Below are 12688 nucleotides of genomic sequence, written 5' to 3' on the forward strand. Positions count from 1 at the left end.
CCCAAAGCATGGGGATTACAGGCGTGAGCCACCGGGCTTGGCCCACATCAGTTCTTTATCAGCTCCTCTCTTCTCTCCAGTTTCGTTCCTTCATGGCATAGAAACCTGTTGACCCTCCAGGGGTCGGGGGACCCCAGCTGCCATGAGCTCCCTGAGGGCTTTGCACTTCACATTCTGAGCAACATGGAAGCCCTCTTGAGAGGTTTTATTTGGAAGAATCTGGGATTAAGGACAGCCTTCAGGGCGATGAGGTGGATCTGGACTGGACCCACTTGAAAACTCCTCCCTGTCTTTGCCTCCACAGGTACTTGCTGTTCTATCACAAACAGTTCCTGGAATATGAGTAGCCTTATCTGTAGCTGGTCAGAAAAACAAAGGCAACGCAAGCCTCACAAAGTGATCCTCCCTGCCTCTCCCGCCTCCCGCCGCCTCCCCGGCCTGGTGACACCACCTCCCATGCAGATGTGGCCCGTCTGCACCTGGGACCCATGGGGTCGGGATGGACCACACGGACGGGGAGGCTCCCGGAGCTGCATTGAAGATGGATGAGATGAGGGGTGTGCCCTGGGTGGGAGGAGCAGCGTACACCCGTCACCAGAACATCTCCTGTATCCTCATGATATGGGGGTGCAACCGGGGCCTCACAGCACGGAGTGGCCGCCGCCTGGCATTCCCCAGCACTCGGTGTGGAAAGGCCCCTGCCTGCCGTAAGATTATGGGTCCATTGAAGCAGTAAGCTGAAGACACAGCAGCGTAGTATGTGGGACAGAGGGCCTTGCAGATGCCTTTCTGTTCATGTTTTAGTGTTAAAATACGGAGAGTATGGAATTCTTCACCTCCGTTTTCTCAGCGGCTGTGAAGCAGCCTCCAGAGCTTCGGAAGTAAGGATACTACGTCGCGTTTTCAAGCGTGTCTGTTCCGCAGGTAACTTAGCATCAAGCTGCACGTGGAAGCATCTCGCAGTTTTCTAAAGACAGGCATTTTCTTATCCCTCTCCCTCTCCTTTTTCCACAAAGGTGAATTTCATAAATGTAATACTAGTAACGTGAATGAATTACTGAGTTTATACTGAAATTTAGATAACTTCTCCTTTAGTCTTGAGTGCGAGTCTTGCTTTTTAATCGGTGCCGTTTATGTTGCTGCCCGCCCTGTGTGCCTGGCTCCTCTGGGTGCCTTGGTGTCTGCTGGGGGCTGGCAGTAAGCGCAGTGGAGGAGAGTCGTGCTGCAGCTCATCCTGTGTCTCTGGTATCTCAGGCTGGAGTAAATGCAGCCTCTGCCGGTGTCTGATAGGTTCCCTCCCGCATATTTTCTTTGTCTGCCTTCTGTCCCATTGCCTGGCTACCACTGCCTGGCAGCCAAGTGTGTTGGTCGCAAATCTGGAGTGGCCTCTGGTGGAGCCTGCATCTTGTCTCGTCTGCCTCTGCTTCACGTTTGGTGTACTTTCGGGCATGGTGGCGGTAAAATGACATCGTGATTGAGCTTGTCAGCAGAACTGAAAGAGAAAGTAGAAGGATATGCATTGTTCCTTGTAAGATATTTTGCATGTATCTGTGTATTCAGAGATGGTTTGTCCATTTGTCCACTGAGAAATTATAAACTAGGGGCAAGAGGGAGGCAAAGTACTTAAACATAGTTTATGAAGCAACTGTGTCTCAGGCTGGCTTGTCCCAGGAGCCCCAGCTGCATTTGAACTGAGGCTTCAGTCCTGCAGGAACAGGATCATCTGTCTCGGGGGTGGGCGGATGTTTTTATAGACAGCCAGGGAGTCAACACTGTCGGCTCTGTGGGCTATGTGGTCTCTGCCATAAATAGTGCAGAAGTGTGGCTATGTCCAGTACAACTTTTAGACACAGAAATCTGAATTGCATATAATGTTCCGTGTCAAGAAAGTTAGATTTTTTTTTTTTTTAAACTATATAAAAACATGAAACGTATTCTTAGCTCACAGGCCATGGAGAAGCTGGTGGGGATCAGACCCAGCTCCTTAGCTGGCTGGGCTGGGGAGGGGGCGGTGACAGTGGCAGCTGAGTAGCTACTCACTGCTCAATGTAGAAAATACGAGAACACAGGACTTGGCGATCATAGCCCGCAGAACCGTCATGGGCAGCAGAAGCCTTAGGGATGCAGTTTCTTGCCCACGTGCTCAGTTCATTTTCTGTTGTCTTTCTGCATTTAATTCACGTGGAAGCATGCTTTATAAAATGAATTATCAGAGAAACAGATGGGCTGAGATTTTCAGAAATGGCCCCTTGTGACCAAGTTTTGCTGTTTCGATGACAGTGCTTTGAAGATCTCTTTTGAGGATGAGCAGTCTTTTTTTTTTTTTTTTTTTTTTTTTTTTTTTGAGATGGAGTTTTGCTCTTCTTGCCCAGGCTGGAGTGCAGTGGCGCAGTCTCGGCTCACTGCAACCTCCACCTCCTGGGTTCAAGCAATTCTCGTGCCTCGGCCTCCCACGTAGCTGGGACTACAGGCATACACCGCCACGTCGGGCTAATTTTTGTATTTTTACTAGAGATGGGGTTTCACCATGTTGGCCAGGCTGGTCTCGAACTCCTGACCTCAGGCAATCCACCCACCTCAGCCTCCCAAAGTGCTGGGATTACAAGCATGAGCCACTGCGCCTGGCCTGTGAGCAGTCTTTTAGTCAGGAACAAATCTAATAGGAGAGTTGACTGAAGTTGGCCCACAGGATTCTGAGCTGGGCAGTGCCTCCCTGAAGGCTTGCTACCTTGGGACGCCCTGGTTTACTGCGGTGTCTTGCGGAAATGCAGAAGGCAGTGTGTGGGCCTTGGGCCTTTCTGGCAGCTGCCCGGGTTTGGCCAGGCCCTGCCTCCCCTCCCCACTGCCAACCCCTGGTCCCCTTCCTCTTTCCACTTGCATTCGGGGGTGTCTGCTGTTCTGAGAACATTAGAACTGGGAAGAGAGGTGGAGTCACATGCATTCTTGGTGGGCATTATTCTAAACTTTTGTATCCAAGTTCATCCCCCTTCTTCCACGGTGGCATTGCCGTTCTAAACAGTTCCCCCATGCGTGCTGCTGAAGAGCTGCTCACCGGAGGCAGGCAGCGGCCCCGGCACTGCCCCTTGCATTAGGTCTTGTGTTTGATGTGCTCTTGTGAATTTACTTTGTCGGAACAAAATATTTACATGTTGGGTTCAGGAGTCTCTCCTTTTAGCTCCCCATCTGGCTATGAAATTCAGGAAACCTGTTCTCCCGTTGCCTAGTAATCGCCCCATGTAGGTGTAAATTGTGACAAAGTGCATCTGACCACTAAGGGGCCCCCTCGGTGACCCCAACACATTCACAGCAGTGTTAAAAATGGCCTGTGTTTCGGAGATGCTGGCTGGCCTTTCAGTGCTTCCCAGGAAGCCACATGGCCTTTCCCTCTTCAGATGCCTGAAGGGAGTGCTTTGAGACAGGGGATGTGCTGGGAATGTGGGCGGCCTCCCTCCGGCCCCGGGGCCCTCTGTGGACCTGGGCTCCCTGGTGAGCACTGCAACCTCCCTGGGCGTTCCCTCCGGCGCCAGCGCCACTGCAACATATAGACCCGAGTGCTATTGTATTTTGGCTTGGTGTGTATGCTTTTCATTGTGTAAAATTGCTGTTCTTTTGCCAATTTAAGTGATTGTTTTGTTTACTGTAAGTTTGAAAATAAAAATTAAGAAAAAAATTCCAATTGACTGTGCTGTGGTTGGAGACTTTATTTACCAAGATGTTTACTCTTTCCTTTCCCCTCCCATTTTGAGGAGCTCTGTGACTCCTCCTCTTCCCCTAATGCTTTGTAGTCTCTTTTCTGTCATAATAAAGCTACATTTTCTCTGAAAACTGGCCGGTTTTCCTTTTATTGACACAAGCAGCCGAGGAGAGGGTGGCAGGAGGGAGAAGAGCAGCCAGGGCAGACCGGCCCGCATGGGGGCGTCGCTGGTCTGAGTCAGTGGCCAGAGCTACAGCCTGGCTTTGTGCCTAAAGACTTGTCTGGGTGTCAGGAAGGCCATGCACTCAACGTTTCGTCCCTTTCTGTGAGTGGCCTGTTGCTGCTTGAGCCTCGTCCCTCCTTTTTTGGGTGACATCCTGGATTCAGGACAGCCATGGACCTTCAGACCTGAAGCCCTTGACATGCTGAATCCTTGCCAGGCTTGGATTACAAGACCCAGGCTGTGGTTATGTGCATTTTGTAGCAAGCTCCCTGCATGGAGAGTAGCAAATGCATAGAAATACTGTCATCAGTGGAGAGAAGATGTGAACAGCTATTCAAGTGCATGGTTCTGTGACAGGTCACGAGGCCATGGTGGACCTCGATGACATCCTCTCCCAGCCGCCCCCACATACTTCCCCTGCCCTCAGCGGGTCAGGAGTCTCCTGCTCAAGCCTCATCTTCAATTCTGAAGCCTCTGAGTTCTGAATAGTTCTGCCCCCTCCTTTTTCAGATGCTTCTGTGGCCAACCTTTATGGCAAGTTATTTGACTTCCTTTACATGGAAACACCAAGAGCACCAGAGAACACTCCGGGTTTCAGACTTAGTTCTGTCTCCTCATATTAAATAGAACCATTGTTATGTCGCCTGGGGGGAAGCTTCACTCTGCCTGGGTCCTCAGACCTTCCAACCAGCAAAGCTCCATTTCTCCGGAACAGGCGTAGGAAAACTTCGAGACATTTGGGTACAATACTCAACATCGTCCACTTTCACACCTTCACTCTCACAACTACACCTGGTTGTGGGCAAGTCAGCACCATATACTGGTTTCCAGTGGAAAGCATAACATTCATCTCGTAAGACAACCTCACCACTTAAGCATAACCCGCGATCGTAAGCCCAGTTGCTTCCAGGTGGCGGCTGACATAGTGAGAAGTTAGTTCCCTGGTCAGGGGCCGCGGCTGCATATCCCTCACTGTGAATAGGGTACCCTGGTCGCAAGCAATGCCCTGTGGGCTGCTGTGATGGCAACAGGCAGGGCCGGCGAGTCCGTGTCCAGGTAGGGGCTCCCTGCAGTGAAGGCCGATCTCAGCCCTCTCCACAGTGTGGGCAGCCTGCCCATAGGTGGCCAACCGGTCCTCCTGGGAAACAGTCATCGACACCAAGTCTTACAGGGATCGACACCAAGTCTCTCATCAGCAGATGGGGCACTCGGCAGTGGTGTCGGCCTGGTCAACCTGGTCAGGGCACGAGCAGGATGCTGAGCCTCTTCCCTCCCATGTCTGTCTGATGGCCACTTTGTCCGTGGGTCCATCCAGCAATCGTGGTGGCTGGGGAAAGGAGCTGACCATCCACCTGGCGTGCCGTTTTCCCCACCTCAGGATCAAGAGCATCCTCTGCAGCAATTCTCTTTGGTGGGAACATGGGAATGTAGATGAAACTATCTTCACAGTGTGAGCTGCTGAGGCAATGACTGCAGGGCACCCCTTCCCTCTGGGAAGCCCGGCTGGAAGGCGCTTGGCAGTGGTCCCTGCTGTGGCTGCGGCAGGGGCTAGGCTGCAGGACAAGGCTTCCAGGAGGGGGGTGATGTGGCAGGCAGGGCCTCAAAGCCTCCAGGTGCCATGTTGGCATAGCAAGCTGGGGCACTCGGGGCACCGGTGGGCCAGTCTCCGGGTTGCAGACTGCCTGCACTGCAGCAATGAGGCCGGGAAGAGGCTGCAGTGTTCACAACTGTTGACCCCCTTGAGCCAGCCCCCCACATCCTCATCACTGCACGGGCTCAGCGTCTCTGGCCTGGCTTGCCCAGGTTCTCCGATGTGAATGCTTACAGCATCAGGGCTCACAGTGCCCTGGTCCCCTACGTGGTCACCTGGGGGCCCGCGGTGCCCCTGTCCTCCTAGGACTGGAGTTGAAGCCAGGCCCCTTGGCCTGGGACTCAGGACCTGGGGGATGGGCTCTGACCCACAGGCCTGGGCCTCTGGAGTCCTAGGGGTCCCCGTGTGGCCCCCTGGCCTGAGGCTGGCTGGCTGGGGCTGCAGGACCCCCATGCTCAGCCTTCCCTCCAGAGGCCTTGATGGGACCAAGTTCCCCACTAAATGGGATTTCCCAAGGCCCAAAGGCCAAACAATAAAATAGCAATAAAAACCAAGGTCCAGCAGCCATCTGGGGCTGTAAGGCAGCTGGGCAGGTACCGTCTGGGCTCCTTCCATTCCAAGTTCTTCTTCTACCGAGGGGGGTTTGCAGGCAGGCGCCACCTTGCTGCTGGGGGGTCTCTCGACCTGCGTCCTCTCTGTCATAAGCCCAGGCAGGGCCTGGTGTCAGGGTCCCAGGGGGTTTGCTGGACCAGGCCTGGCCTGTGGTTCCAGAGCTGCCCAGGTAAGATGTTGGGAGTGACAGGGGCACAGTAGCCCTGTTCAAAATTGTAGCTGGGGAACCATGGGCTCCCAACGTCCAGGTCTGTCGGGCGCTGTGGCAGAGTTCCAGCACAGGCATTTTCATATACAAGGCCTGACCTCACTGGGTGACAGGCTGGCCTCATCTTGAGCCTCTGGGCCCCTCACAGAGTGGCTTGCTGCCCTGGGTTCTGGTGAAGCCGCCTTGTGCTGCTGGGCCTCGGCCTCAGCCTTGAGGATAGCCCAGTCAGGCCAAGCTGGGGGAGGACAAGGCTTTTGTCCTGCAGGGACTGATGGCATGAGTCCCTGGAGCTGAGCTGGTGGGGTGGGGAGAGCCAGTCTGTCCCCCTCACATAGGGGCCCAATGCCAGGGGACGCCCTTGAGGACGCTCACTTGAGTTCTGCTGGAAAAAACGGACATGGTTGGCATCTTCACTGAGCCCATGGGGCCTCTCCAGGGCTGGGCCCCACAGGCCTGGGCCTCTGGAGTCCTCCAGGTCCCCGTGTGACCCCCTGGCCGGACACTGAGGACGCCCCTGCAGGCTGCTGATCCCAGGGTGAGGGCTGTGTGCAGCCTGGGGTGGGGGAGCTTTCAGGGAACCTCAAGTCGCTCCTGAAATGGTCCCCAGGGTACCGGCTGGCTCGGGGCTTCCTGCCTCATGCCCTCATCTCAGGGCTGTTCAGCAGCCCCGAGTCAGAACTCAGGTGAAAGGGACCTTCACTATCACCCACCCCCTTGCCACCTCGCATGGGGTCTGTCTCCACAGTGGGTGGGAAGTGAGTGGGCACGGGTTTCCCTCTCTCCTCCAGGCCGTCCACCCCATGCCAGGGCTGGGTCGATCCCACGCCCGGCTGAACTCTTGGTTGGGGCTCTGGGTCAGGGCTTCCCCCCCGTGCCCTCTGCCCAAATCCTCTCTGGGTCAGGGACACTGATTCTCTTGTCCACCTGGTTTGTTGTCTTGACACCCTTGGAGGGGCACTCAAGAATGAGGGGTTCCTGCTGCTTGGAGGTGGGGGCAGGGGCTCCCACACCTGGATCTGACTGTCCCAGTGCCCTTCAGGGCCCTTTGAGAGGGCGATGGGGACAATGTGGAAAGTGGGGGAAGGAAGTCGGGGGTCCTGCCCACAGCTATTGCCAATCTGTACCTCATGGCCAGGACACGTGCGCTCAGTGCCTGCCCTGAGGGCTGGCAGACCCATTTTATTTCCTTAGAGTAGAGGAAGAAGGCCGGTGCGGTGGCTCACGCCTGTAATCCCAGCACTTTGGGAGGCCGAGGCGGGCGGATCACAAAGTCAAGAGATCGAGACCAGCCTGGCCAACATGGTGAAACCCCGTCTCTACTAAAAATACAAAAATTAGCTGGGTGTGGTGGCGTGTGCCTGAAGTCTCAGCTACTCGGGAGGCTGAGGCAGGAGAATGGCGTGAACCTGGGAGGCGGAGGTTCCAGTGAGCCGAGATCGACTCACTGCACTCCAGCCTGGCGACAGAGCGAGACTCTGTCTCAGAAAAACAAACAAATAAAAAGAGTAGAGGAGGAAGAGATGCAGGAGGAAGACCAGGTAGGAGGGCTGGTGGGGCCAGGGCACTCCCCACCACTGACTGTCCCAGAGGGTGACTCGGGAGGGGACCTGGTGCTGGGGTTCACCTGGGGGTGACAGGTCCCAGTGTTTCCTTGAGTTCCTTCATGGAGGTTTGAAGGTTCCTGAGGACCGCGTTGTCCTCCAGGGCCCAGCTCTGAGACAGTCGCTCCTGAAACTCCCAGACGGTGCTCTAGCAAAGCTTCATGAGGCACTCTAGGGACAGGGTGGGCATCAGGCTGGGAGGGTTCCCTGCAGGGGATCGGTGTCTGCTCCCTGTTTCCACCAGGCCCACCTCCCACTGGGTGATGCCAGGTCCTTTTTGGCCACCCCAGGGTCTGGCTGTGCACAGGAGGCCACCGCTGGGCAAGGCTGGGCAGGGAAGTGCCCACCACACTCCTGACTTTCATCTGGGTCATGTACAGGGTGGGCTCAGTGTCATCATGCCTTGCCCAGCCCACCAGGCCAGACCCCTCCTTGAGACAGAGCAGAGAGTCACAGGAACAGTGTAAGGACACGTCCCTCAGGCCAGCCGGGGTCTGTGCCTCGTGCTCCCCAAGGCACCCTCGGGCACACGGGACTTACCCCTGTGTATTTTGAATGACGCATGCGCCATGGCCATCAGTACCCGCTCGCCCTCCAAGACGAGCACATCCCACAGTTACAGGGTGAGCCCGAAGGATTTTGTGAGGACAGCAAGTGTGGGAGGACCTGTCTTTCTGGGCTGGGATCGGAGGCCTGAGCAGAGCCCCCTGGGGTTTCAGTCCCCTGGAGTGCTGGGGACTCCTCTCCATGGGATGAGACCCCCCTATAAAGCTGGGTCAGACCAGGTCCTGCAGCTCCTCATGGGGGACACACCTCAGCAGTGATGTGGCTTCCGGAAGGAGGGGCTTCCTGAGGACTTTGGGCTTCCTTGGGTCCTCCCAAGTCGGGTCCTGACCCAGTCTGCCCATAAGGCTGGGCCTAAGCCCTGGCCTCTGCCATGGGATGCCCCCTCTCAAGCAGGGCCTGGTGTGTGTGTCATGCAGGGACCTGCCTGTGCCTCCTACGTGCTGGGGGTGAGCCGAGTCCTCCTGGTGGAGCTGGACCCCTGGGCTGTGGCAGCTGGGCACTGTGTTCATGGGCTGGGGTCTCCCTATGCCTCCTTGCCCCATCAGTGCAACACCGGAGGAGCCACTGCAGCATGAAACCATCAACGCACAGCCCTTCCTTGTCCTAAAGGGAGGGCACAGGTGCTCAGGGCCCCTTGAGTTGCCCTGCAATCCTCCCTTCCAGGCCCCTGCAATCCTCCCTTCCAGGCCCCTCTGCAGACCCTTCCTCAGGGGGCAAAGCCCAAGGGTCTCCCAACACATCCATGCACGACGCCTGGTGGACACACTTCCCTTAGCCCTGCTTAGCCAGAGCTCAGCCCTGCTCCCAGCGCCTCTGGATCCTCTGGGGCAGGAAAAGGACACCCAACTTCGAATTCATGGAGAATCCCCATCCCAGGTCGGGCCGTGGCTGGGACTCGGCCTCTTGCCAGCCCCATGAGGGGCTCGAGTCTCCCCTGGCCCATGGGACCCAGGGTGTCGTTCACTCACCAGGCGTCTCATGATCTTCGGGAAGGACTTTGCAGCACCTGCTCCTGGTGCGATAGGCGCCTCCGGAGCCAGGCAATATTTGGGCTGTAGAATACTGAGAGGCCCCCGACCCATCACCCCATCAGAGCCCACGCCCAAGATGTGGAGGCGTCAGCTGGAATTGCTGGGTAGTGGCAGGGGACCCCGGGCCCCAAGGCCTCCCTCTCTACCATCCAGTGATCCCACCACACAGCCTCAGCCCTGAGGAGGAGGGCCCTGGCTGGAAGCGCTGCCCAGTGGCTTCCTGGGTCGAGGTGCCAGGAGGACAGGCCTCCTCTGACACCATGAGGCAGGGCTGAGGCAGGTGGGTGCCAGCATGGAGAAGGGGGTGGGTGTTGGGGTGCTGGATGTGGGGTCAGGCTAGGGGACATGGGATGGGCAGACATTGCTATCTGGGCTTCGTCGGCCCATTCATGTGCAGGGAGGGTGGCTGGGAGCGCAGCCAGCTGGGAGGCAGGAGGACCCTCAGGGAGGTGAGTGGCGCCTGCACAAAGTCGGGGCTGGCTTTGGGCGACAGAGGGCGGCCAGGGGGAGGTATGGGTCCCTCTGCTGTTGGGGATGAAAAGCGTCTGACTTGAGGTGAGAGGGTCCCCGTCCAGGCCCAGGCTGCTGTGGGACCTCAGCAGGGACATCCTGGAGACTCCAAACAAGCTGGGATGCAAGGAAGACACCTTGCCTGGAAGTTGGGAATCACCGGCCAGGGTGGCCGTCCCCTGGCCTTGCTGTGAGAGGCCCGGGGGCAGCTGTCCACCTACCCTGCAGGGAATGCCTCGATTGTCCAGCAGCTGTCCAACACCCAGAAAGCATCTTCCTCCAGCAGATACAGGAGGAGGGTGGCGGTGACGCGGCTCGGGTCCCTGTGGTAGCCCACTTCCTGCAAGAGCCAGAGTCACCATGGAAGGATGTCACCTGGGAGGGCTGAGGCCACCTGGGAGGACTCACGTCACCAGAGATGGCAGAGGTCCTCAGGGACACCTGCCACAGGTCCCCGGGGATTTGGGGTGCAGAGGCTGCACCTCTCCCCCTGGCACTCAGAATGAGGACTGAACAGGTCACACATGACTCAGTTGACAAGGAGCCTGGAGGGATTCCTGCAGCGAGCACCCGAGCTCACATGGCCCGAAAGGGCACAGACAAGGATTGCTCATGCCCCCTATCCTGGGCCAGGCTGGGGAGGCCACTGTGGTAAGCCTGGAGTAGCACCTGTGGACTGCACCCACCATGAGGGCAGGTGGCAGGGTGCTGACCACCACACAAAGGGTCCTGTGATGGCCCAGGGGCTGCCTGCTGGGCACAGGAGAGCAGCTGGGTGCACAACAAATGTGGGCAGCCCATGGAGTCGGCTTAGTGGCTCTTCCTGCCTGGAATGGTCTGGAAAGCGGGGGCTGAGCAGGAGCAACCACCTGGGTGACCCCCTCCCTGTCTGCTGGGCTCCTACGGGGTTCGGGCAAAGGGGAAATTGGATCCCTTCCAGCTTTCTGGTGAAGAAGAGGCTTCCTCAGGATGCAAACTCATTTCATGACAAGAGCCTGGCCCATCAGGCACCTCAGCCACTTGTCAAACCTGTCTCCTGTGAGGACCATCTGCATGCGACCCTGCCAAGCTCCTGGGCCTCGGGGCAACACCAGGAGGGGAAGGTCATTTCTTCATCTGAGACGTGGTGGTCGGGTGCAGGTGACACCAGGATTCTGGGCCTCAACCCCTTTCCATCTCAGTTTGACCCCTTGCGCCGCCCCCTTGCTTGGGTGTCCACGCCAGCAAGTGAGCTTGAGTCCTCCTTACTACATCCTGGTGGGTCACGAACACTGAATTTTCAAGAAGTGCTGACACCCCCGGGAGACACCCATGCCTGTGAATATGGGCACATGGCCCAGGAATATCGCTGCCCAGGAATATTCACAGGGTTATATGCAGAATAGGCCACGAGGATGTCACATAATTCCTGCTGCCTAGAAAAGAGGGAAAAGGGGGTTTTGTTTTGTGTGGATGCTGTCAGTTTCATTTTGTCTACAAACCCTGACAACGAACACAATTCTGGATTCAGATGATCTGTGAGCTCCTCAGGACACCTGAGTTTTTAGGAGTTTTTTCAGTAAAACCCACATTCCTTGCAATGCAAATATCACAGGGGTGCAGTCGGATCAGTGATCATTTTCACTCTGGTTGATTTTTTTCTTCCCCTTTTTCTCACTTTGCACACATTGAAGTCCAGTCTTCGGGACATGCAGTTCCACGGTTCTTAACTAATGTGCAGAGCCTCCTGTCCACCACTGCAGCCCCTCCTGGAGCGGCTCCTTCATCCTCATCCCCAGCGTGTCCCCTTTGCAGTCTCCCGGCTCTGTCAGTGCCTGGCCATCCTGACCTGTTCTCTTGTCTCTATGGTTTGCCCTTTTCCAGAATGGCCAATGAATTGGAATCCTGTGGTGGTAGCCTGTTGGGTCTGGCTTCGTTCCCTCAGCAACACACATCTAAGATCCACCCATGTTCCTGCGGGCATCAGGGGTTCGCTCCTTTTCCTCACTGAGTTGTCTCTGTCTGAAGAGTGGAACCCCCTTCCTACCCAGTTCCCATGTTGAAGATCATCTGGGCAGCCTCTGGGTATGAGCGACAATCAGTCAAGCAGTAAAATGTGGCATGTGGGTTTTATTTGCAAGTCAATTTTCAAATCAATGTGGTCAATATCTGTGACACTTTGGGGACATGTGGTACGAGGCCACTGAGCTTTGTGAGCCACGGCCCATCTGACTTACAAAGTGGCTGTGCCCTGTCGCATTCCCACCAGCCATGGATGAGTTTCCGGGGCCCCGCATCCTCCCTGGTATTTTGGGCTGTCAGTGCTGCCCAGGAAGGCTCCTGAGCCCTGCCATCTTGCCACCTTCCCGTGGGTCCCTACCCTGGGTTGTGGCTCTCATTTCTGTACAGCACCAAGACTGCCACACCCCCTCAAGGGGACACCTCCTCCTGGGCTTAGCCCTGAAGGCCCCGCATCCTGAGAACCCTGGGCCCAGGCAAACCTGAAGGCCGGCATCCCACACCCACCCTTCCCGGGTGCCACTCTCCTGGATATCTGCCTGCCAGGATGTCTTAAACTGATTTTATCAAGCTGCAGCGAATAACAGGGATGAGCCCCGGGCCTGAACAACAGGGATGAGCCCCGGGCCTCTCCACTTAGAAGCAGGGGCAAT

At 56.5% G+C, this 12688-nt stretch overlaps 1 protein-coding gene and 1 pseudogene across 4 annotated transcripts in view; one reads left to right on the forward strand and one right to left on the reverse strand.

Moving 5' to 3' along the window:
- The window catches only part of USP22 (ubiquitin specific peptidase 22), a 43752-nt gene extending 40075 nt beyond the window's left edge, over positions 1-3677 (forward strand). For all 3 annotated transcript variants that reach the window (XM_050763908.1, XM_050763906.1, XM_050763907.1), the window contains exon 13: positions 305-3677. In XM_050763908.1, the coding sequence (XP_050619865.1) occupies positions 305-347 (43 nt within the window). In that variant the 3' untranslated portion in view covers positions 348-3677. The remainder of the gene's footprint in view (positions 1-304) is intronic.
- Positions 1091-12531, reverse strand: LOC126939482 (TBC1 domain family member 3L-like; annotated as a pseudogene). The gene is made up of 8 exons (XR_007720401.1): positions 12518-12531; positions 11404-11452; positions 10287-10377; positions 9465-9567; positions 9035-9099; positions 8470-8570; positions 7953-8100; positions 1091-4186 (listed from the first exon to the last, which is right to left on the reverse strand). The product of XR_007720401.1 is annotated as a TBC1 domain family member 3L-like (transcript).
- Between the last annotated feature and the right edge of the window lie 157 nt (positions 12532-12688).

This window comes from Macaca thibetana, chromosome 16 (genome assembly GCF_024542745.1).
Source record: "Macaca thibetana thibetana isolate TM-01 chromosome 16, ASM2454274v1, whole genome shotgun sequence".
Lineage (NCBI taxonomy): Eukaryota > Metazoa > Chordata > Mammalia > Primates > Cercopithecidae > Macaca > Macaca thibetana.